The sequence below is a fragment of the Periplaneta americana genome, chromosome 11 (assembly GCF_040183065.1).
Source record: "Periplaneta americana isolate PAMFEO1 chromosome 11, P.americana_PAMFEO1_priV1, whole genome shotgun sequence".
Classification (NCBI taxonomy): Eukaryota; Metazoa; Arthropoda; class Insecta; order Blattodea; family Blattidae; genus Periplaneta; species Periplaneta americana.
In genome coordinates this window covers 20,839,151-20,866,703 of record NC_091127.1, presented here as the reverse complement: position 1 = coordinate 20,866,703, position 27,553 = coordinate 20,839,151, and the positions used below count along the sequence as shown (strand labels likewise).

General features: G+C 35.3%; 1 protein-coding gene across 1 annotated transcript in view; it reads left to right on the top strand.

Moving 5' to 3' along the window:
- Positions 1 to 27,553, top strand: part of LOC138708681 (ras-specific guanine nucleotide-releasing factor 2-like) — an 868,468-nt gene that overhangs the window by 787,617 nt on the left and 53,298 nt on the right. Inside the window, exons 12-17 of the mRNA XM_069838768.1 lie at positions 5,483 to 5,670; positions 9,844 to 9,993; positions 13,118 to 13,320; positions 19,204 to 19,319; positions 24,472 to 24,564; positions 27,009 to 27,203. Of these exons, the coding sequence (XP_069694869.1) occupies positions 5,483 to 5,670; positions 9,844 to 9,993; positions 13,118 to 13,320; positions 19,204 to 19,319; positions 24,472 to 24,564; positions 27,009 to 27,203 (945 nt within the window). The remainder of the gene's footprint in view (positions 1 to 5,482; positions 5,671 to 9,843; positions 9,994 to 13,117; positions 13,321 to 19,203; positions 19,320 to 24,471; positions 24,565 to 27,008; positions 27,204 to 27,553) is intronic.

Below are 27,553 nucleotides of genomic sequence, written 5' to 3'. Positions count from 1 at the left end.
AGACTGATCATTGTAAATCATCTTCTAAAGTGGCTAGCAAAACCAAATCATCTGCAAAAGTCAGTACGTCCAGATACAAATTTCGATTTATAGTTATATGACCATGTCTTGAGTTTCTAAATTCCTGTACTATTGCGTTCATATAAATATTGGATAAGAGCGGTGAGAGAGGACATTCTTGTTTGACACCAGTAAAAATTTCCAACCAATCAGACATTTTCTTATCAATTTTGACAGAAATGAAAGTTTCTTTGTATAGGTTAAAAATATTACAGATAAGAAAAACAAAAGAAGCGTACTGGTACTGTGCTCATTGACGAAAAGTTGTATGACATTGAACATGGCCTGGAAAATGACCCTGAAATATTCTACATCATCTTATAAAAAAAGGATTACATTTTACAGTTTTGTGCCAATTGCTACAAAGCTATTGAAGATAAATCTGCTGATATGCCTACAGTCGTGCAAGACCTATGACCCGGTGATACAATGTGAATTTTGTCAGTGGATTTTAAGGGGAGAGGATGATATTTTTTAAAACTTTTTTCCTATTTGGTGTAAAATATTAATTTTTTCTATGTAGAGAGCTCATAGTGTGGCAACTCAACCAAATAAAAATATTTTGAAAAAAATTATTTGGAGGCCCAAATTTGAAAAAAAATATACCCAGTACAGGATTGTACTAAAACCGATATATCTAAACCTTTTTTAAAGATAGATCCAAACAGTGTTTTGCAATGTATTTGCAAAAGCATGTTCTACAAACTGTCTGTAACAGAATTGTGATATTAGTCCCTACGTTTGTAAAATAAACAATTAAAATTTAATAACAATTTCCTGATTTCCTTTCTTGCAAAGAAACGGACGTATTTTTAAAATGAAGTCAATTAACAAAATTCTGTTAGAGAGAAAAGTTTCGTAATAGTATAAAGAATGAGTGTTCTAAATTTAATGCATCTATCTTTAATAGTTCAGAAATTATATCCATTTTTGTCTGGCAATGTAGCAAAAAAAATGAAGTTACTGGAAACCGATAAAAGCGGGCGTGTGATTTAAAATTCCATAGCGCAGGAAGTTTAAAAATGACGTCTCAACATCCAATAAGGGCAAAAATACCTACAAAATGTTATGCAATGCATTCCACACATATCAAAGGGTATTTTAAAGAAAAAAAAAAATGTTCTTTGAAAATTTAATTTACCGGAAACAACAATAAAAGTGGGCGAGTGATTTATAAGTCCATAACGCAGGAAGTTTAAAAATGGAGACTCAACATCCGATAAGGGCACAAATACCCACAAAATGTTATGCTATGCATTCCACACATATCACAGAGTATTTTAAAGAATTTTTTTGTTTTTTGAAAATATACTCATTTTTCACCAAAAAAATACCAACCCCTCCCCTTAAATAGAATGCATGATTGCGAAATAGACCCTAATCTCACTTCTTAGACAGATACCAGTACAACATTTGTTTAGCATCTCCTTATTTATTTTGGTAACTAAATGAGTCTGTGTGTATGGAATGTCTACAGACTTCACTTACGTGATTCGGGTTCTGCATATAGCGAACAGATGGAGGACTAAATTATGTTTTAATTGTTTATATTTAGTAGTACAGATGCTTTTTTTTTCTAGCGGAATGCACCAGAATGGTTCCGGCACCTTTTTGTTATAATTTTCATCACGGAACTGATATATTGTGAATCTTCTCCCAACTCAACTTCATTCTCTCTCCACTGAGATCATCCCTGCTAGTTACCAGCATGAGGAACTTGCTTCTTAGTAAAATTGTTGGGCCTCCTTTTATCAACTTCAACTCTGACAGACCGCCATGCTGCTACAGATGTCACAAAGAAAAAGTATAATAGGAAAGGGGAAAATACTGATTAAACGGCTATGCTGTGGGAAATTGTTTAATACTTTGGGCACTAGTAGGCTTATTAGTTTAGTAAAGCCTTTGTTGCAAAGCAATTTATTACTTTGTTAACCCATACTGAATCAGTTTATACTAACATGGATTTAATTTATGTTTCTTCTGAAAGGTGCATTACGATGTGAGGAACAACTGGATAATATGCATGGTACAGCAATGTCGATAGTCAATGTTACTCGCTAGCCACTAGTCACCAGGCTGTACTGAGCCATGTAAAACAAAAGACAATCGAAATGGTGGTAGTAAAATTCGCGACTGTATTCTTAAATAAATCACTCTATTAGTCACGTGCAAGGTTTATGCAGTACAATGACGATGTTTTGAATGCACCAAAAGAAAATGCATATGTAGTAAGATGTTAAAGTAGGTTATGACAACGAAATAAAGGGGAAAAAAGGTGTGTTTCGCGTAATACCATTTAAATAGCGGAAAGTAAATTTCCGATCAATGTTCGCCAAAGCATTAAGTACGTAATTATGACTGCATTGCAGTTTTATTTGTGGCCTAGAGAAAATACCTAGCATTTTGCAAAAAAAAAAAAACTTTCAGGGGCCATGAAATTATTCACCACTTTAATTATATTATTGTTTATCAATATTACGAAACAAAAACTGTCATAAAGACCATGGTCGACTAGAAACATCGACACCGAAGAGATAAACCCATTTGGCCGTGATGAAACAAAAGAAAATGCGAGAGAGATTTTAGTTCGATATAAAATGGACACACAATTTTGATGACTATACTGTTAGTAACTGGAGATCGTTTGTAAGATCTGTCTTAATCTTTTATGTAGAAATGTCGTCCAAACAAATTGGTGGTCTGGGGAAAAATCATTGAAATATGTGAAACAGTGGTGCTATCTCTCAGTAATGTTCAGAACAAAGGACGTAGAGACAAAAAGAAACAAATTTCTCCTTCTAACGACACCACAGACCAAAGTCATGTTCTTATGTTGGCAACATTTTGTATTTAGTTAAATTTGGTCGTAACCATAACAGTACGGTTCAAAGCTACCATGCTAATTCTCCAGTTTAGTACGATGTGAAAATAAAGAAGTATTAATTATGTTTTTAACATGATATTTTTCTGAACTCCATTTAATTCCCAGTGTACTCGACGATTATCATGTCCCCGTCCAGCACAATAAATTTTTACACAGAGTTTCATCATCTTTTCCTCTAGAAAAAAAAAATCACTGGTAATATGTTACATTAATAGTTTGTGTTGTACAGGTACCCAATTGCCGATACTGCCCTCCACATAATGAGCTAAACAGAGAGCCCAGGTTGCTGCTTTGTGGTTTCTCTACAATCTACGATAGGGTTGCCACCTTTTTGCCTTTAGTACAAAGATAATTTCGCAGATGTGTTTTTAATCTGACAATCAAGTTTCCATCACATTCATAATTAATAAAATTATACAAATAATTCTTATTTGAGTATTTAAAATCATTTTCTCAAACTTGGAAAATGTGCAGCATTCTGGTATAATAAACTAATCAAATAGCTAACAAACTTCCGTTTATTTCTCAAAGCTTAATTTTTTCATCATAACAGTGGAAGCAATTTTTTTGCACTGAATAACTAAGAGCCCCCTTCAGATGAGGACATATGATATAAATGGGGGCCTTCACACATAACCACAGCAACAGAATAGTGGCGCTGCAGACAATCTGAGCAGTTGGCTTCAGTGCTGGTAGTGGCCACTAAAAGTGGCACTTCACATTGCGATATATAAAATTAAATTGTAGGTTTGAGATAGGGCCACAGCCAGGCCACTATTTTAGTGATGTGTGCGTGGTGCATCAGAGGCACTGCTAATGGACGTCTGTTGGGCCCACCAATTCTTTACACTGCCATGACAGTATACAGCCTATTGTTCTACGGTGTCTTTTTTTCGAATTTCATTGGTAATTCCTGCCAGAAGCTCTTGAAATGATTTCTTAAACATGCGAAAATACGAGAATAAAAACGCTTTTTATCATCCTGGTGTAAATCACCAAACAAAGTATGGAATAGTCCTCGATTCTGTCTTTTCAAAACCAATAAATGGACCCAGACTCTTCTTCCATTTTTACCTCTAGTCTTTCTCATATGAGCAAAGTTTCCAAAAATATATCACTCTCTATGTTCATGTTTACTGGAACCTGTCGACCTGGTTGGCGAGTTAGTATAGCGCTGGCCTTCTATGCCCAAGGTTGCGGGTTCGATTCCGGGCCAGGTCAATGGCATTTAAGGGTGCTTAAATTCGACAGGCTGATTTACTGGCATGTAAAAGAACTCCTGAGGGACAAAATTCCGGCACATCTTGCGACGCTGATATAACCTCTGCAGTTGCGAGCGTCGTTAAATAAAACATAACATTTTTTTTTAACAAGACTGAAAAATTCTCTACAAAAATTTAGTATATAATGCAGCACCACTAACGCACCACTCTAAAGGGACTCTGAATCCCATTCTTCACAACATTCCATAACTGTTTAATCTTGATTGCACATTATACCTATTAATTTCAACAATGTTAGTTACTTTATAATTACCTATCTGTACTAATAATAAATCTGTAGCCAAAATTTTTCTGGTAATTTTCGATGTTCCAAAAATAATTTGTGTTAACATGTATAATTAACCATCCTGAAACCGAAAATCGCTTTTATGAAATTTTTGTTTGTATGTCTGTCTGTCTGAATGTTTGTTACCTTTTCACGTGATAATGGCTGAACCGATTTATATGAAAATTGAAATATAAATTAAGTTCGTTGTAACTTACATTTTAAGCTATATGGCATTCAAAATACTTTATTTAAAAGGGAGGTTATAAGGGGGCTTGAATTAAATAAATCGAAATATCTCCCTTATTATTAATTTTTGTGAAAAATGTTGCATAACAAAAGTTTCTTTAAAAATGATTTCTGATACATTTCGTTCCAAGCAAAATTTTGATGGGACCAAATTGCACCAAAAACGGATGTTCTCTGAACCAAATGATCATATTTTAATTATTTGCATGTAATAACAATTAAGAAACATGTTAAAGGAATTGTCATTGCACTAAATGAGTGGTCTCTGGACCAAAATGATCGCATTTTAATTATTTAAATACAATTTAAATTAAGTGACATATTAAACGATTTCTCCTTCTATCAAACACGAATGTTCCCTGGACCAGATGTCCTATTTTAATTATGTAATTACTTTATATTTATTTCTAACAAGTGCAGCAGAGCGCACAGGTACAGCTAGTATTTATATAAAAATATAGACACTCTGACATAATAAAACATGACAGAAACAATCCAATTCAGTTGAATACCTAGTATAATAATGAAAAGTGACTGATATGAATAATATATAATGCTGTGTATCAGCCTCTATATTTCTATTAATGCACATTATCTAACTGACATATCTATCTTCATAGATATTATAATATCACAGAATTGTTAAGGTTTCCGCAGAGTTATGGCAGTCTGGGGGCGAGTGCTTGCCTGCCGACTCATTCTAGAAAGTAATGGTAGTGGTGCGACTGCGTTGTGGTGCAGAGTCGTCTGTGTGCTCGATGTCGAGCCAGTCGAGCGGCATCAGCGAGACCTCTAGCGGCAGCTGCCACCTGCACAACCGGGACTTCAAGATCATCCTGGATGTGAAGACGGGAGGCCCCCAGGTGGTCGTGCACCTCGTTGCACCCACCATGCAGGAGAAGGCTGCCTGGATCAGCGATATCAGCCAGGTACACTCATTAGTTTCCAGATATGGTCATCATGTAGAACAGTGAGGTCAATTCAAGCGTGACAAACATTTAAAATATTTTTGTAATATCTTTCCATCCAAATGATAATTCATAAAATACAAGCGCAAAGCATAGGTTTTAGAGCTCAGAGTAATTGTGAAGAACGAGGTCAGTAGACTAATAATGAAATAGCAATGAAAGAGATAGCAAGAATGTACAACGGGCTTAATGTGGAATGTTATATTTTTATTAGTGAGCTGAGCATGTTAGTGAAGCTCATTATATTATACACAATATTATCTATCCAAGCCAAGAATCGTATTAATGTATCACTACGCCGTGGTGAACAGAAAAGATCAAGTACACATTAATGTATAGTTACATTAGGTTTTCTTAATCTAGCATAATGGTTAATTACACTGCACTGATTTGAATTCACAAAATATGTGTAAAAACATTAGTTATAAGCAGGGAAAGGATTTATATGTAAATACATATTTACTTATAAAGCTAATATAATTTATATTTTGCATTATCTTTATGTTTCACAATGTGTAGAGTTGAAAAATCCTACTTTTATTTTCCATATTTTTCCATATTTTAGAGTTTAGTACATATTTTCGTTAATTTCCATATATTTTCCATATTTCATATAAAACAGTCCATATTATATTAGGTTTAACAATAAAACAAAACAAAATTCCATTAACTTTTAAAAATACATTTCAACAATAGAGATTTAAACACATGTTCAGTAATCCCTTTAACATCAGAGTTATTTGAAAATTAGCAGTCCTATCAACAATGGGAAAGTAAGTTACAAAACTGTATTAATTTAATTTAAAATTTTTAACAGACTTCAGTTGTGCAGCTCAACAGTTAAATGCCAGTCAGAGTACACATAGGTTCAGTTTTGTAAATCATACTATAAAGACGGTAAATATGCCAAAAGTACGTCATTCAGTCAATTTAAAATCAAAACTAACAAGTTACATTTCAGAATTTAAAGAAGATGGTTTATCAACTGACAATAAAATATTATTTTGTAATTTGTGTCAGTGTGCAGTATCATCTACACAAAAGTTCCTGGTGCAACAACACATTACAACTAGTAAACATCAGGCCAACAAACAACTAAATTCCAAGCAGAGACAATTGTTTTTAACACAACCAACAACATCGAATGTAAGATCTGAGTTTAACATCGACCTGTGCCGTTCTCTCATCTCTGCTGATATTCCTCTCTACAAACTAAAGAATAAGGTCTTCAGGGAATTCCTTGAAAAATATACTCAACATACAATCCCGGATGAGTCAACACTTAGGAAGACGTATGCTCCATCCATCTACGATGAGACAATACAGAAGATAAGAGATGAAATTAAAGATAGTTCAATTTGGGTTTCCATTGATGAGACTCCCGACAAAGAAGGTAGACTTGTTGGTAATGTAGTTATCGGTTTGTTAAGTGAACAATATTCTGAACGAATTCTTTTACATTGTGATGTTCTAGAAAAGTGCAATAACAAAACTATAGTTAAACTGTTCAACGAAGCTATGGGTATCCTGTGGCCAAAGGGTATTATGTACGATAATGTGTTATTCTTTATTAGCGATGCTGCCCCTTATATGGTCAAAGCTGGACAAGCATTATCTGTTGTATATCCTAAATTGACTCATTTTACTTGTGTGGCGCATGCATTTCATCGTGTGGCAGAAGTGGTCAGAGACAATTTCCCTAAAGTAGATTTGTTGATTTCATCAGTGAAAAAAGTATTTCTCAAAGCTCCCAGTAGAGTTAACGTGTTGAAAGAAATGTACCCTGAAATTCCATTGCCACCAAAGCCAATTTTAACTAGATGGGGTACATGGCTAGAAGCAGTTGAATATTATGCCGAACATATAGACTCTATTAACAATGTTCTCCTTGCATTGGACTCTGAAGATGCAGTCTCAATTGATACTGCGAAAACAGTTACCTGTGACATAAGTGTGAAGAATGACTTAGCTCACATTCAGCATACATTTTCATGCATCATAAAAACGCTCAAAAGTCTCCAAAATAGGCACCTTTCACTATCTGAAAGTTTTGAAATTATAAATAGTACTGTGGAACAACTGAATCGTGGTAGAGGTAAAGTTGCAGATGCAGTAAGAGCTAAGGTGGACACTGTACTTTCAAAAAACCCTGGATATGAAGAACTACAAAAGGTTGTTGCTGTGATGAGTGGTGAATCAACAGTGAAGATTAACTTGGACTTATCCCCAGCAGACATTGTGAAATTGAATTATGTACCAGTTACTTCTTGTGACGTCGAACGCTCTTTTAGTCAGTATAAATCTATCCTCAGAGACAATAGAAGAAGATTCACTTTTCAGCACTTGAAAGAAATGTTTGTAACCTATTGTTATGGTAACAGACAATAAAAATTGTGTTTTGTTGAAACTACATTGGAAGATAAGGTACGTCCATTATATTTTTTGTTTAGTTTGATTAAAATGTACCAATATTTAACGTACATAGTCATTTTTTTATAATTTTAAGTCCATATTTAATTCCATATTTTGGTAAAAATCCATATTTAATTCCATATTTTGGTAAAAATAACTACATATATATTTACATATTTCATATATTTTTAGTCCATATAAATCCGTTCCCTGGTTATAAGAAATTTTTACGGGACTATATTTTGTAGCATCTGTGGCGTCGCGGTCTAAGGCATCCTGCCTAGGACTCGCATTACGGAATGCACGCTGGTTCGAGTCCTCATGGGGGAAGAAATTTTCTCATGAAATTTCGGCCAGTGTATGGGATTGGTGACCACTCAGCATCATGATGCACTTGGGAAGCTACGAAGCTAGCAAAATCCGGTTGCGAATGCCAGCTATAACGGCTGGGTGGATCATCATGCTAACCGCACGATACCTCCATTCTGGTTGGATGATCGTCCACCTCTGCTTCGACATGTGGTCGTGAGGCCAGCAGCCAGCTGGTTGGTCTAGGCCCTTCACGGGCTGTAGCGCCACGGATTATATTTTATAGCATATATTGATTTTACCTTCCAGCCAATCACAGATCAGTCAGTGACGTCATATTGTTTTGGTTGTGGCTAACGAGAAAGATAGGCTATGGCGCGAATCTGAGTCACGTGGTTATCATGGTCTAGTCATGGCCATCGTCATAATGTTAAAAATTCTAAAAAAACAAAGGAATTGCTACCTGTATATTAAACTCTTGTTAAACGTGCATTTATATATAAACTTGTTCGATGTTGGCCATGTTATGACTAAGAATGTGTCGTCGTGCTTAGCCACAGTTTTGGTCTAGTACGATTCTTGGCTTGGATAGACATTAGACACATTGTTTGTGAAAGAAAAAAAGTATTAAACGATTTTTCTGGTTGTTCCATCAGAAAAGAATAGCCCTATTTAAGAACTATCAAGGTGCAGATAGTTTGAAACTCATTGCTGAATTGACTGAATTTTTAAGTCGTAAAACTTTTTAACAATTTCTCTGTACGTAATTAATAAAAGAAGATTAATTAATATATATAATGAAAATGGGGAATCAGTTTAACATTTTTATATAAGTGAAAAAAGATATTGATATTCAGTTTGATACAGTTTAAGTATGCGATAATAACACCATTTTATCATAACATTTAAAAACCCAATTTTTTTGTTATAAGTTTCCTACAGTAATACTTTAATCCATTTGAACTTCCTTATTGTTTATTGGAATTGGAAAAAAAAACTTTCTGTTGATGTACATTACCAGTCGCTTCACTGAGAATAAAACTTTATTATAAGTGAAAAATTTGTTTGTGCTATTCCTCTCAAATAAACCTGTTGTGCACTCATGATATCAATTGGAGTAACAAATACATTTCATTCGTTTCTGACTCATTATGTCCACTAGCAGAAGGTTTGAAGGACAGGTGCTTCTTTTTTTGACATCACTGATCTAGAGTCTCCTGGGACTCTTCTAGTCTAATACAATTCCAATGACAGTTTAAAGCAGAAAGATTCCATCTGCATCTCAAAGTAGGATCCGATGGACAGCTCAGGGACCACCAGGAAGAAATAATTTTACTTGTGATTATATCAAGCAGTCATAAAACAGAACCGCTGACTGACAGATTGCTGAGAGTTGTTCACGTTGTGTTACAGTGCATGGATAACGTTCACTTCAATGACCTACTGCACAGCTCCATGTCGGACACGTCATCAGTCACCATGCCACAGTCCATCAAGAACGATCCCAAGCTCTTCAAGGATGACGTGGACATTCGATTCAGCCGCACACTCAACTCCTGCAAGGTTAGTGGTATAGCTATTGTTCACGAAGAATCTGTTGTTATTACTCCTCTGCAGTGCCTGGTTGCAGGTTTTACACAATCACCGCTTTTGCTCCCAAGATGTTAAGTCCATTGAAACCATGTCCATATGACTTAGGTATTCTAATATTTTTGTCCACTTTCATTTATGTCCACTTTTATTCAAGTCCACTTTCATTTATGTCCACTTTTAATTAAGTCAATTCCTTTTGTACCACTGGAAGATGTTCAGGCTGTTTTTTGATAGCCCTATAGATAATAGTGAGCCTGACGTAATGGATTTAGCATTGTACATGGAAAGAACTTACATCCGAGGAACACCTGCCCGAGGAACAAGAAGAGCAATGCCACCTAGATTCGCACCTGAAATATGGAACACTTATAATCAGGTTCTGGCAGGACAACATTGAACAACTAACATAGTCAAGGGCTGGCACAATCGCTTTTAGAAACATATCGTCACACATCACGTGTCGGTCTGGAAATTCATGGAATTTATCAAGAAAGACCAAAGGAATAATGAAATTATAATAATCCAATTGCTTGGCGGGCATTTGAATGTGCGACACCCTATTAAAAGATAGTACCTACAAAATTTAAGTCGAGTAGAAGAGATTGTTCGGAATTACAACCACTACAACGAAGAAGGACACATCAGAACTTACCTCAAAGCTATTGGTTATCATCTGAAGCTGTATGAAGATGAACAAGCAGAAGAAATTGAGTAGGGAACTGAAGTAAATTTGTAGATGGACATAATGTATTGTACAATCATGTACTGGATGTAAAAATGTGGATATAAAATTTGTGCAATTGGACTAAAATAAAGAGGACATATATTTCATTGGACATATATTTATGGACATAATGTAATGGACATAATAAAGTGGACATTAAAATTGTGGACATTATAAAAAGGACCTAACGTCTGTGTTTCCCACTTTTAACTATGTAAAGATTATTAATTTTTTGGTCCTACAGAATTATCTGTTATGGTTATTATTAGTTAATAACGGAGAAAAATTCGCTCTGGCATCGAGGATCGAACCCAGAACCCTCAGTTCTAAGCACTGGGTGCTCTACCACTGAACTACACCGAGGCTCAATCCCCAGCATCGGATCGAATCTTTCTCCTTTATTTTTTTCTCTTTGTGGCCTTACTCCATGTTCGATATATAATAACCATAACAGATAATTCTGTAGAATCAAAATATTAATAATCTTTACATAGAACATTCGTCTAACAGTGCATCTAAATGGAGGAGTCCAGCCACACAAGTCACTCATATGAGTGTGCTCCTTGTATGATGACGTAATATATGTCGACTTAAAATAAAATTATTGATCTGTTTATTGTGTTACTCTTCTGTTGTGCAATTCATTACTAAGTTATATGTTATTTTCAGTTGGTTTAGAACATAGTATTGTCAATTTGATATCTTGTAAGAAAGTAACAACAACTGTGTTATACAAAAGGAAGATAGTTTTCCTTTTCCACATTGACCTTCTTAATCTTCTGATGTTGGACGTGTGTTATTCCTTCTGAAAATTCCAACTGCTAGCCACCTGCAGTGACATCAAGAAATTAGCATTCAGTCATTCATAGTGTTCTGCCCAAGGGCAGATCTTCCACTGCAAACCCAGCATTCTCCAGTCTTTCTTATTCTCTGCCTTCCTCTTTGTCTCCTCATTTGAGCCATATATTTTAATGTCGTCTATCATCTGATATCTTCTTCTGCCCAAACTCTTCTCCCATTCAACATTCCCTCTAGTGCAAACCTTCAATAGGCAGTTTCTTCTCAACCAGTGACCCAGCCAATTCCTTTTCCTCTTCCAGATCAGTTTCAGCATCATTCTTTCTTCACCCACTCTTTCCAACACAGCTTCGTTTCTTATTCTGTCTGTCCATTTCACATGCTCCATCCTTCTCCATATCCACATTTCATGCTTCTAGTCGCTTCTATTCATTTCATCGTAATGTTCATGTTTCTTCCCCATACAATGCTACACTCCATACAAAGCACTTCACTAGTCTCTTACTTAATTCTTTTTTTCAGAGGTCTGCAGAAGATGCTCCTTTTTCTATTATTCTATTTCTATTACCGTCGACCGGGTATACTTTACACATTTCTAGAAAAATGGTGTATAACAGCTTTAATAATGGCACACACTTCAGTCTACCACACATATGTGGTGTTGTCACATAGAATCAGTTCCACGGAGTTGCTACACATTGTCTGTAATGTGCTTCCTTCTAAACATTTTTCTAGAAATGTGTAAAGTTACCCTCCTTGTGTAAAGTATACCCGGTTGACGGTAGCGTATAAAACGAAAATTTAATTCTGATGGATAGAAATCAGTGCCAGAAATAAATGTCTTCAGTTGTTACCATGAGTCCTAATTTTAAGTGATGAGGTACTCGAGGCATAAGGCGGACAGTAATTTCCTGGGTAAAGAACAGATAATGCTTCTGTAATACTGAATTTAAATAATTGATTAAATGGCGATCTTACTCGTGTTAATTGTGTAAGCATGTGCGGCTTACAGCTGTTTCGGTGCTTCTTCATACCATCCTCAGAGCCTACTCACGAGTAAGATCGCCATTGCTGTGGAGACCTTCGGTCCTTGGAGTCATGACGCTAAAGTTTTGGTATCTCAAATCGGCCAAATTTTGATCTCCATTATTGGTGATCGCCGTTGCACTACTTATTTGCGTCAACGCTTAAGTATTGCTATTCAACGCGGAAATGCAATGAGCGTTTTGGGTACTCTTCCAGAGTCCAGCCCTTTGGACGAACTTTTTCTCACGTAAAGTTTTTTATCTCTATGTAAATGTTTATATTTAGTGTTTATATATGTGTAATTGTAACTGAAAATGTTGTTAATCCGATAATTTTTTTTTTTTCATAAGTGTATGTTATTTTTGGGAGTGTTTTTGTAAGTAGTTTTATGAGGTTGTTATTGATATGCTGATAAATTATTTGTAATAAATTATATATCATCAATGTTAAAAGTAGTGTACGAAAGATTCAACATGAACTGAATTTAAATTTTGTTACAGTAACTAAATTACTGTAATTGTTCCTACATTTTTCTGTGGTGCACAGGTGCCCCAGATAAGATATGCCACGCCCGAACGGCTACTGGAGAGACTGACTGACTTGAGGTTCCTGTCGATTGACTTCCTCAACACGTTCCTGCTGACATACCGAGTGTTCACCGATGGTGTGACGGTTCTCGAAGCTCTCAAGAAAGTTTTCTACTATTCAGATCCACCGGAAGCACAGACTAGCACAGCTGGGTCCATCATGTATGTGCCTGATTTTTAATTTAATTATCATTTGGTTAGCTTCATATATCTTACTTATTTTTTTATTACTTGGTGTGGGAAAATTATACATATGACTCACAATATTGAGAAACTCCACATGTCCATTTTTTTACGAAATTGAGTTACTATGATTTCGTAGCCTAAACATGCAGACTCATAATATTATGAAGAGAAACCCCACATGTTACCATCCGCTTTCATTTTAGCTTTTAAAGTGTTAAGGTTTCCTCAGTTATTTCCAGGCAAATGTCGGGATTGTACCTCTTGAAAGTCCGGCCATGGACGGCGATCCTTCCCTTAATCCTTTCATGTGTGTGAGTGAATGATGTGTAATGTCTTAAATGTTTGTGTTGTATCGGAGGTGGCCCTGGCATAGAGCTGATCCCTCATCCGGGGAGGCCCTCCATGTCCTTGTGTGGTCAAAAAAGTATGTATGTGATCCATAGCTTAATACCTCTCCCAACAGGTCGCGGCCTGTAAGGCCCGGGTGGCGTGGGTCGTGTAAATGCACCTAGAAGGGAGAGGTTAAACTGAGAGAAAGAAAGAAAGAAAGAAAGAAAGTGTTAAGGAAAAAATAATTTGAATAATTGATTAAATGGCGATCTTACTCGTGTTAATTGTGTAAGTATGTGCGGCTTACAGCTGTTTCGGTGCTTCTTCACACCTTCCTCAGAGCCTACTAGATCTCGGCGTCATCTCGAACTTCGCTGCCTATTGTGTGGGTGCGTTCGATTGTTGAAAAGTGTTGAAATGTGGTGTCAAATAGTGTGTGTGTGTTCTGAAATTGATCTGTATGTTGAGAATTTGATCAGGGTGTGTTTTAGTGTGTCTGTATATTTCATATTTTTCTAGTGTGTTGAGTTTTTGGTTTTTGGGTTGTATGTGTAGGATTTCCATGTCTGTATTTATGTTATTGTATGTGTGGTTAGCATTAGTTATGTGTTCGGCATATGTAAATGTATTGTGTCCTCTGGTTATTGCTTTAATGTGTTCTTTGTATCGAGTTTGGAATGATCTGCCTGTCTGTCCAATGTAGAAACTGTCGCAACTATTACTTGTGAGTTTGTATACGCCTGTGTGTTTGTATTTATTTGTTTTTATTGTTTGTGTGTTGAGATGTTTTCTGTTCTGTATGCTATGTTGTATTTCTGTTTTCTGAATGAGGATGCGATCTTGTGTGTGTTTTTGTTTTCGTATGTTAGTGTGATGTATTTCTTGTGTTCTTGTGTTGTGTTTTGTGTGTTTTTGTGTTTGTTGAGTTTTTGTTTTGTCTTCCTTATGATGTTGTCTATTATGTTTGGGTTGTAACTATTTTCTTGTGCTATGTATTTAATTGTGTTCACTTCTTCATTGTAATGTTGTTGGCTCATTGGTTTAGTGAGTAATCTGTGTACCATTGTCCCGAATGCAGCATGTTTGTGTTGTGTGGGGTGATTAGATGTGTTGTGTATGTGTGTGGTGGTGGTGGTTGGTTTTCTGTATATTTTGAAGGTGTGTTTGTTGTCAACTTTTGTTATGGTGATGTCTAGGAAATTTATGGATGAATTAAATACAATTATAGTCACAATCATGCCATGGTATGAAAGAAAAATTTCACAACCTCTTTCATACCATGGCATGATTGTGACTATAATTGTATTTAATTCATCAATATGTCACATCAACGGACATATATACGTCATCCAAACATCGTAAGATGAAGATTAAATTTATGGAGTTATTGTTTTCGAGTTCCAGTGTGTATTGGAGTTGTGGGTGTATTTTGTTTATATATTGGTGTAGTTTGTGTATTTGTCGTTTGTTTCCTTTGTATAAGATTCAACATGGATGAAATAATTTGAGCACAAATCTAGGACCTGAGATGTTTTTTGTGTCTCCTGAAAAGTTTAGTTTTCTAGACATGTGGGGGTTTCTCAATATTCTGGTTCATATACGATATAGGATCCGAGATTAGAGAAGAAAAAGCATGACAGGCCAAGGACACTGTTCAGACTGCAGGACGATAGTGGAAAGGAGTAGAACTGTCTAGCTAAAATTAAAAGAAAAAGACTTACTTCGTCTCCTCCTCTTATTGTGTGGCCTAATCAGAAGCTTCTCTCTGGTGAAAAGCATCAATGTGTTAAAGAAATTTAGATGTTCCCTCTTGCAAGTTAACCTGTCTGTTTTAGACTGAAATTTATCAAATAAATATAAATAAAAAGTTAGAAGAATGACCTACTAGATCAGTGATCATCAACTCGATGCTCTGTGACGTCATCTCAGCTTGCACTGCTACCCACTGCACTCTTGTTTCGCTTCAGTGGGCAGAGCTCTGATGAAAAAGACTGTTGGAGGTTTGCAGTGGCGGCTCCTTTTTATAATTCTTTCTCATATAGATCAAATTAAACTTAAAGTAATGTGAGTGCCTAATACTGGTATTTACGTGTATAAAACCAATTGATTAGGGATGAAATGAAAACTGAATAAATATCAATAATGAATTTTAGATTTCTACTTTTCCCTTTCATTTTGTTTTGTTATAAAATCTTCAGTGCTTGGGAAAAGTGGCATAAGTCAGTTTCCACAAACCTTTTTTGAGAATTTATTGACAACTTACGGAACATCTGCTTGCTTAGAAAAAATGCATAAGTATTTCTCCCATTACAATAATTCATACAGAAAAAAAAATTCAAATCGACATAAACCAGTGTAAGTTGTCAATAAATTATCAAAAAAGGTTTGTGGAAATTGACTTATGTCACTTTTCCCAAGCACTGCAGAAATATAATATAACTTAACTTTAGTTAATGTATTTACACACGTGTGCTTCATTGCAAAATATGGTAATAGAAAAAGTTACAAAACATGACAAGTGGAAGCTCATCCCTCTACTGATACTATTGAACTCTGTTACAGTGAATTGTAACTTTGATCAATCGTATCTTTAATATTTAGGCAATAATAAATAACTGGTTGTCTACAAATTAAGTAACTTAAATATTCTCTTAGTCTACTTTATTTATTTATTTAATAAAAAGGATTGTTGTGTAGTTTTTCTGGACATCTCTAAGGCGTTTGATCATGTATCTCATCAACACATTGAACAAACCCTCAATGCTATGCCTATACCTCCAAAACTCAAGACGCTTATAACATCGCTTTTAATAGGAAATTCTACTACTGTCACTATTAATAAAACTACAAAGACAGCCCCTATAATGATCAAGCAAGGAGTTGCACAGGGGGCTCCACTCTCACCAATTCTATTCAATGTTGCCATTGACTTCGTGATGAAGGAATTAAGCGAAAGTAATATCTCTGGAGAATATGGATACAATATATCACCTCAATTAAATAATCTTTCCATCCTTGCATTTGCGGATGATCTAGTATTACTGTGTAAAAATAAATCTGCCGCTCAATATTCAACATTGCTGACTATGAATTCCTTAGCTAGAATTGGTCTTGAAGTAAACCCGCATCAAAGTAATGTTATACACCTACGTAAAGAATGTCTCTGCTCTGATTCCCTCACCTTGATCGATGGACAAGAAATATCTTGCATCAAATCGGATGAAGTTATAAGATATCTTGCCATTACTTTTAATGAAATAAAATTTAACGTGGCGCAACTAATTGAAAAACTGATCTTAATCAGCTGGTCACTTCACCCTTACTCATGCCTGACCAAAAGATAAATATATTAAATCAATATATCTGGCCTCAGTTGGTTTACCCCTTCCAATGTGCTCCTTTAAAAGATCTTAAAGTGAAATTTCTATCTGATATTGACAAATTAATTCGCAGCGCTGTTAAGGAAATAATTAACATTCCTACTGACACCCCGGATGCTATATTGTATGCACCAAGAAGATTGCGAGGTTTAGGAGTATTTAAAGCCCAGTGGGAAGCTTACCTTCAGCACTTAAATATTTGTCAAAGACTTTTACACGTTGACAACCCTCATGTAGCAGCCACTCGAAATCTTCCAAACGAAATTGAACATTGCATCAAACAATTACCAGTTACCTTCGATTGCTCTGAACGTATTTCTTCTCAAAAACTAAGAAAAGCATTGCGTGAAGATTCTTTTCATCAATGGAGCAAATTGAAAAGTAAAGGTTTGGGAGTTGTTTTCTATTCTCATTGGAAGAAAGGTAATTCGTGGATCTCAACCAAAAAGGGACTTTCGAGCAGTCAGTGGACGCAAGCTATTAAGATGAACTGTAATACAATACCTGTACGTACTCTCCCTGGTAGAACTCTTGACTCAACCCGTTGCAGAAGATGCGACGAGCAAGAAACGCTTCCTCACGTCTTGGGTTTCTGCTGTCATGGAGAATTGCTCCGAATCAACAGACATAATACGGTTCGTTCTCTCATCGCAGCTTCAATCCGTCAGAATGCTTCCTATGAGGTTTATGAGGAGGTTGGTTGCGTCTCTTCTGATGGCTCTACTAGACGGGCTGATATCATCATAATTGATCGGCAGAAGGATAAGGGTGTCATTCTTGATCCCACAATCCGTTTTGAGATGCATGAGCAACAGCCACAAGAGGTGTGTCATGAAAAACAAGTCATATATGAGCCTTGTTGTCAGCATCTTGGAGCACAATACCACATTACACATTGGACAGTTTTTGGGCTCATGTTCGGTGCCTGTGGCACGATCCCACCTGAAACTTTAAATCAACTTAAACAATATAAAATTTCTGATGCAACGATTGATGCCATAGGATCTCACGTGTTAAAATCATCCTTAGCTATAATTAGTAATCATTTGTACCCAACAAAATTTTTATTGTAAATGATTTCCTACGTTTTCTTATCTTAATGTTTTTTTCTTTTTCTTTCCAAGTGTCACAAAATTGTTTTCTTTACTTATTATTCTTTATGAATTGATTAGTAGGCCGAGCTATCGAACCCTTATTTAGGGCGGCTTTTGTTTCTACAAATTATCTTTATCTATCTATCTGTCTATCTGTCTATCTGTCTGTCTATCTATCTATCTATCTGTCTGTCTGTCTGTCTGTCTGTCTGTCTGTCTGTCTGTCTACCTACCTACCTACCTACCTACCTACCTACCTATCTATCTATCTATCTATCTATCTATCTATCTATCTATCTATCTATCTATCTATCTATCTATCTATCTATCTATCTATCTATCTACCTATATCTATCTATCTATCTATCTATCTATCTATCTATCTATCTATCTATCTATCTATCTATCTATATATCTGTCTGTCTGTCTGTCTGTCTGTCTGTCTATCTATCTATCTATCTATCTATCTATCTATCTATCTATCTATCTATCTATCTATCTATCTATCTATCTATCTATCTACCTACATCTATCTATCTATCTATCTATCTATCTATCTATCTATCTATCTATCTATCTATCTATCTATCTATCTATCTATCTATCTATCTATCTATCTATCTATCTATCTATCTATCTACCTACCTACCTACCTACCTACCTACCTACCTACCTACCTATCTATCTATCTATCTATCTATCTATCTATCTATCTATCTATCTATCTATCTATCTATCTACTTATTTGTTTTGTTTTGTTTGTTTGAAATTTCACTTAGCCACCGGTGTGGCTCAGTCGGTTAAGGCGCTTGCCTGCCGGTCTGAATTGCGCTCGGGCGCGGGTTTGATCCCCGCTTGGGTTGATTCACTGGTTGGGTTTTTTCCGAGGTTTTCCTCAACCGTAATGTGAATGCCAGGTAATTTATGGCGAATCCTCGGCCTCATCTCGCTATTACCAATCTCATCGACGCTAAATAACCTAGTAGTTGATACAGCGTCGTTAAATAACCAACTGAAAAAAATCCATTTATGTGTAAATTTCTCAACTTCCTCAGGTCGTTGGATGTGCTGGGAGGTCGTGATGACCACAGCACTCTTCACCTGTATGACAGCGAGCGCAGACGCAGCAGCGTGTCGCCCCGGAGGACAAGTGGTGCCAGCTCTGTATCAGGTATTGAACTGAGCACATGGATCACGAAATCAGCATATACGATCCTGTGGCTCTTCACTTACAATTTGTAGTGTAAGGTTTGGTGTGCCTACAATGAAAGAGTTTGTTTGTTTTAGGCTTGCAATGTTTATTATGACCAAAGGAGCCTTAAATTGATTGTTATTTTTTGTTGATAGGTAGAGGCAATTCAAAACTTCCTATAGTTGTGCTGGTCTCTGAGATAGGGGAACGTATAAAGATGAAATTTCTTAATCCTGTTTATAGGAGAGAGTAATAAATTAATAGAAAAATCTCTACAGAATTTACACCGTATTTTTAGGTACTAGAATCCGCTATTAGGAGTTAACCAGGAGAACCATCTGCACCTTGAAATAAGATGTGTGTTGGATGATTAAAGACTATTAAGGAGAGGTGATGGGTGACATTTCTATTCCTACATTTTTCAAGCTACATCCTTGGTATTTTGTACACATTATCACGATGTGATAGATAATGATGTGGTGAAGTTTCATTTTTGTAAGTGATTTAGTTTCTGAGTTACAAACAAAAATATTTTTAAAAATTTGCATATTTCAAAATAAAATGTGTCGCTCAGTTTTTCAGTAAAATAATTGAAATGTTTTTTTCAAAACCAGTTCTCATATTTAGAAAAACATCATGCATTGGTTTTCCTATAGCTTTACTACAAAAAGGGGGGGGGGGAATTTTTTATAACTACTGCATACCTCAAAATAGAAATTTTCCATTGTCACTATAAATATTTCATTTTTTAATTTCAAAAAGTATTCATTTGATCATAAAACCCATGCACTGTTTTCTTAATCACAGTATATAGAACATGCAGTAAAAATTTCATATTCCTGTCATCGAGATTGTAAGAGCCTTTACATGTCTAACGTGACGAAATGTGCTGAAAAAAGATTTGAGAAAAGAGCTTGTAAAATTTGCATGTAATTGAAGTTCAAGGGTGCAGCCATTTATATATTGCGTAATTTGTATGCTTTTGAGCGCCACAGAGCATTGAAACTTGCTCAACATATAAATAAGACATTGCTGATTCATTTTTACAGAAAAGGAAAATGCAATTTTTGACTGAAAATGACCAATGAAGACGGAGCTTGAAACAAATCAAGAAGCAGAGCTTCAGCAACAAAATCAACAGAGACATACACTGTACAAACACTATACAAAACTGAAAAACAACATATTGCGTGTTATTTTGACATTCGTTTCAAAGTGTCCTGTTAAATTATAAGCTATTGAACCTAATGAGAAATCCGACCCTGGTAGCATGTGCAGTCCTATAAACATTTTTCATTCTATCTAATTGATTGAGAAAGAGGTAATAGAGAGATTGATTTCCTTTTATTTCTTAAGATGCTTCATCTCTTCTTACATAATTTTGTTTATAAATATAACAGTTTCATAGCTCACACATTCTTAAGAGAACAATACCCGTTGCTTGTCGGAATTGCAAGTGAGCAGAGATGAGGCTACAGGATCCGTGAAGCAATTAAGGCAACATCTTTGGTACCGTGAATTTAAAACCTGGTGTGCATACCCCCAGAAGGGAAAAGGAGTTGTATTGTTTGAAGAAGTACCTGCAGCCAACTCGTGGATCATCAAGCATGAAGGATTATCAAGTTCTGAATGGAGAGATATGCTAAAAATGTGCGATGGTGGCACCAGTACATTCTCTCCCTGGTCGCTCTACAGGCACAACCCACTGTAGGCACTGTAGTGAGTATGAAACCTTACCACATGTGCTTGGGTGTTGCCCACAGGGAGAAGTACTCAGAATAAAACATCACAACATCATACGTTCTATGATCGCAGATGCACTTCGATCCAAAAATCTAGACGTTCACGAGGAAGTTCATTGTATTGCTGATGGTGGAAGCAATCATAGGATCGATATCTTAACTATAAATAGAAATAAACAGACAGCCAAAATAATTGATCCTACAATCAGATTTGAAATCGCAGCCACTCAACCATCTGAAGTGAACTAAGAGAAAAAGAAAATCTATGAGCCCACGATTCAGTACCTATCAGCGAAATACAACATAGAAAAAATCACAGTTACCGGTCTCTTCTTCGGAGTGAGAGGCACCATTCCGAAAACCTTTGTAAAGTGGAGGGAAAAATACAAGCTGACGAGAGATCTTCAAGATGCCATCGTCACCACCATAATAAAATTTTCTGTAGCGATATTTCGTCAGCATCTTTATGGCGTACATTCAATTTAAATTATATTTGGTTCTATTTTTTTTTTTCTTATGTCTTAATCAATTTTGTCTGAAACCTGTTTATATAATTTTTCATTTTAAATTTTATTGTGAGCTATTCTGTGTCGCAGGGCAAACCCAAAATATTGGGTCAGACCAATAAATTAAAATTAATTGGAAAAGGTTAGAAAAACGCCAATAATAATTTTTTTTAATTGTTACAATTTTGCTGCTTCTTCTATTCCTTAAGATATTTGATACTGATATGTATTCATTGTTTTACTCAAAAAAATTAGACACGTTTAAAATTATGAACAATCTGTAACACAGCATCAGTTATTTTTCATTTTATGGCGCATGGAATACTATGTGAATGAAAGCATGAAATGTTTGTATCGTTGTGAGTAGCATGTGAATTTCAAAATTACTGAGTAAGTAAATACCTGTAATCTGTCAGTAGTTGTCAATAAATATGGATTTTGAACTATTTCCTAACATGAGTCATTTCGACGATGGATTCAGTTCATGTAAACATAGATATTATTTTGTCTCTTTTCGAAGTTAACAGCTATTTTTGTATCCCTAGCATATATACAGTAATATCCTATAGTATTAATTTTATAAGGAATACTCAAATTGACTCATTGGGGTCTGTAAATACCTCACTTGCTCAAAGATGTCATCAGCAGCCTATCAGATTCATACGCATGCTTGTTCCACAGTTGGAGGAACGTTTTATTAACACCAATTTGAGTAGAATAAGTTATCACCTGCAAGATATTGACTAATGAGTGTTTCTTCAGACCTGATTCCAAACATCAGCTGACTGAAAGTGACTACCAGTAATGATCTCTCAGGCCAATTTAGCCTATAGTAAATTAGCATTACTTTTGATGAGAAGTATCTTGAAGTTTAACCTTTTCAACAAAACTATCTTATGGATTAATAGGAGCCATCTTTTAACAATGTCCACGAGGGGCACTAAACATGGCAGATGGGCAAAATGATAAATTTATTTTAAAGAGGAAAGACTACCGGTAACATATTTTAGAGGTAAAAAAAATTAAATGAAAATTGCGAAAAATTTTAGCCACATCTATTCTTAATAATAATAATAATAATAATAATAATAAGAATAATAATAATAATAATGATAATTATTTATTTATTTATTTAATCTGGCAGAGCTAAGGCCAGTAGGCCTTCTCTTCCGCCCAGCCAGATTCTAATTCTAATTGAATGCAATTGCTTACATACCGGTAGTTATTACATTAATATCTAGACCATAAAACAACATGAAAGTAAATAATGAAAGTTGGATAAGTAATGTTAGTGTGACAATAATAAACATTGGTAAGAAATAGTTATAATAATAATAATAATAATAATAATAATAATAATAATAATAATAAAAATAATAATAATAAAAATAATGAGATAATTTAGATATTTATCTGTGATATATATATAACCATTAAACATCGAGAAACCTGAAACAGCTATTATTGTTAACAAGAATTGTTAGAAAAATATTTCGTTAGCCTATTCTTAAATTGGTTAGATGTCTGACAGTCCCTGACATTACTCGGTAGGGAAGTCCATATACTGATATTAATTAATTATTAGTATTTTAAAATTTCACTAGCTTCCAGTAATCGGCTCACAAATCTAGAACAATTTGAATTTTCAGAATTTCCACTATCAACAACTGCTGTCACTGCTGCCAACATAACAGTTAGAAAATCACTACCAGTTGTATTTCTCAGTACCGAAATTCGAAATGAAGGCGGCAAAAGAAAATTCAATCTTCAAACTAGGAAATCACCATAATTCACTATGATATATAGTAATGGGAGAAAAATGGTTAGGTTTTACCCTTAGGGTATGAAGTAAGCTGATCCAGAGTATAGCTCAGTGCAAGTTCCACTAGACCTGTTTAATCTGTGCTTGTATGTATGAAGAGTGATATTGCTATGAGTTCACATCTGTGGAGTAATGGTTAGCGCGTCTGGTCGCGAAACCAGGTGGCCCGGGTTCAATTCCCGGCAGGACAAGTTACCTGGTTGAGGTTTTTTCCGAGGTTTTCCCTCAACCCAATATGAGAAAATGCAGGGTAACTTTCGGTGCTGGACCCCGGACTCATTTCACTGGCATTATCACCTTCATCTCATTCAGACGCTAAATAACCTAAGATGTTGATAAAGCGTCGTAAAATAACCTATTAAAATAAAAAAAAAAGATACTGTTACGAAAGCCTTCATGAAACTCACATAAACTAAAAAGGAGAGGGGGGAGGGGAGGGGAGAAGAAAATCTTCCCCCACACTATATCAAATGTAGCTACAGTGCTTCCATCACAATTTTCTTTCCATAATCCTCCCTCAAAAATTGTATAGAACTTGTTTACTACCAGGTATTTAGAAATAAACACTCTTTACTTTATAGAATTACAGAGCAAATGTAGCATGTATGGAATATTCACGACTACTTATTTTATAAAATGTGTTGTAATATTATAAAACAACCATTGCCATTATGTACCGGTATGTAGCCTAACCATATGTCAGCACATTGATATTATTTGTTCGTTTGCAGTACCGTACTAAGAGAAATATTCAGCTTGCATGATCCTTCTCATCTCATGAATATTTTGTCTTAATTCATTGTGTAGATTGGTGTTACACTGTGAAGCATGTGATATTGGATATTAATCTCAGACTACAAAGAAACATAAAACCTCTGTTCACTGAAAATAATGTTTGTTTCTCTGTCTGTAGTACCGGTAGGTACAATGAAAGTATAATTCTTGACTAGGAAAAGAGTAGTAGAACTATGCATACTTAGAAACAGTATGGAGGCGAAACAAAGATGAAAGCATTTGAGTAATGTCGGCGTGCTCTTACTTATCCCAGTGCACCATTTCAGGTTATGGTTCAGAGATGAGCGATCGCGATCGCAGCCATAGTTATGACTCTCAAGCGTTCTCCAAGGGACATTGGCGATGCAGCTTCCGCAAGTGTAAGTGCGCATGCGCCAGTGCACAGCGCCCCTCTGTATTGCCCCCTAGAATAGATATCCACCACCTCAAACATGCAGCTGTTGTAGAGTAGAAAAATATAGTGCCTTCCTCCCAGTTGAACCCTGACCTCCACACCAAGTGATTATATAGAACATCATCAGTGAAGTCTATAGACAAAACATCTTTCCTTTCTTTTCAAAAACAGATTAATATTGTGTGTGTATACCGGTATATATATATATATATATATATATATATATATATACAGGGTGATTCATGAGGATTTACCGTCATTTACAGAGCTTATTTCCGAAGACATTCTGAGCAAAAAATGACATATAAACATTTGTCCTAATCTCAGTATTTTCGAAGTTACACTAATTTGAAGTTGTTTGTAAACTACCGGTATCTTATTTCTTTAGTTTTAAGGGTAAAAGAATATTACAAATAGAATGAAGCCTAAAAATGTGTTGTCAGTTGGTTTGTACAGATTTCGTTTTTCAATTTTTAATTTAAAATGACATCATTCTTACACACATATCATAAAAATTGTTACAAATCATACAACTTTAGGAACTTGATTCTTTACGGTTTACTTATGCAGCCTAATGTACATTCTTCAAGAATTTACAACTAAAATGCTCTCTCAATATTACTCAATAAAAGAATTGTATTCCAATGGATTCCATACCACTGTAGAATCCTGGGAAACGAGAATGCGGATGCACTAGCAAAGAAGGGCAGCACTGCTACTTACAGACCAGTTACCAAATCTACATATTACACTGTGAAAAGATTTATTAAATCTACATACTTAGGCTTCAACAAACAAAATTTGATAACACAATCCCAAGGGAAAAAATGGAACTCTCTGCATCATAATCCACAGTTAATTCCCGATTTACCACGAAAATCGTCTGTAGCTGCATTTAGATTGGCAACAGGCCATGATTGTTTGGCCAAACACCTGCATAGAATTGGAATATATCAGTCCCCTAACTGCCCATTGTGCAACTCAAACCAAGAAATGGATTCGGAACACCTCAAAATCTGTGCTTCAGTGACTGGCCATGATAATATCTTTGAAAAATATTGGAGCGCAAGAGGTCAAATGACTTTATTGTCAAATGCCTGGCATTAGAAAACAACAACAACATATTACAAATAGAGAATGAACTATTCAGAAGTATCATTTCTTTAATTGGCTTGTGTTCTGAAGCTAAAAATGTGTTGTCAGTTGCTTTGTACAGATTTTGTTTTTCAATTTTTAATTAAAAATAACATCATTCTTACGCATTTATCATAAAAATTGTTACAAATCATACGACTTTAGGAACTTGATTCTTCACGGTTTAATTACGCATCTTAATGTACATTCTTGAAGAATTTACAAGAGTGGCGTGATTTGTAACAATTGTTGTGATAAATACATAAGAAAATATAATTTTGTAGTTAAAAATCGAAAAAAAAATTCTGTACGAAGCAACTATGAATTCACAACACATTTTTAGCTTCAGGATACTAGCTAATCAAAGAAATGATACTCCTGAATAGTTCATTCTTTATCTGTAACATTCTTTTATCCTTAAAACTCAAGAATAATGGTATTTTACAAACAATTTCAAATTAGTGTAATTCTGAAAATATTGAGATTAGGACAAATGTTTATATGACATTTTTTGCTCAGAATATCTTCGGAAATAAGCTCGTAAGAGACGGTAAATCCTCGTGAATATACTATTTACAAGTTAACATATGACATATATTTTGTTTCAGTTACATAAAAAGTAATCAATAGATACAGTGTTCTTGTAATACATATTCTCACAAACTATTAAACAAATAAACACCTCCAAACTCTAAACAAGGTTCCTAAAATGCGGTGGGTCTGTCATGATTTGTCTTAAACACGAATATTGCAGATTGGAAAGAAAGATTGTGTAAGTGTAATTTTGTTCATCAGGAGCTGCCTCCTTTTGCAATGAAATGATTGTGCTCAACTCCAAATCTACTGTAACTTACTATCAAACACTCGAATCCCATGGAAAGATGCGAGTTCATACATAGTTTTTTCTCCCACTTAACCTCCTTTTTTTTTTTTTTTTGTTAGTGATTGTTCTATTTGACAGTTTTCAGTCGTATTTTAACTGTTATTTAGAATAAGACTGCAATTCCTGATCGCCGTTTACGCCAGAACATGAAGGTAGATAAGCAATAGATAAAATCCACTATCATAATTGCCTGCATCCAGCAGTACCTTTATAATATACTTACTTGCATGATGTGTTGTTACTGCATAACAAATCACTTCTTTTCAAATGGTCGTACTCAGTGCAGTACTTGTTCCTTTCCAATAATAAATTAAATTCTAAATAAGGTAAGTCCACATATTCAGTGTTTCTAATATCTCGAAGTCTTGATCCGGATTTGTTTGATGCTATAGTCGAGGAAGAACAGAGGGAACTCGGTCTGATCAAGGAAGGACCTCCCATCATCAGACAGAGTCCGACACACCAGCCGTCACCTTGCACAACACCGCGGAAGAGCGTCAGCATTCGAGTGGAACCAGAGGATGACGGACGTCACCTCACCATCCCGAAAACAATTGCTGTATCATCGAGTTCTGAGACACTCACCGGTGAGTTGTGGGTTTAATTGTAATGTAGATGACTTCAGAAGGCAGACTAAATACGTTAACTGGACGACGAAAATAAACGTGGAATGGCATGGACTGAAATGTACGTTACAGTATTTTCTCGTGTTGTGACACATTTAATCAGTGGTGTAACCAAATATAATTGCAAGAAGTGAGCATGGCGAATAGGTTTTAGAGAGTCTTTCTCAGAATGGCTTTCTCCACAGACCTTGTGTTTCTTTAAGATCTTTAAGTAGTTGCAAACCAATCAAAGAAGCGAGAGTAGGTGAAAAGCCTTTTCTTAAGATTACCGGTACCACATTTTTTTTTTTTTTCACAATTTTTGGGGACAC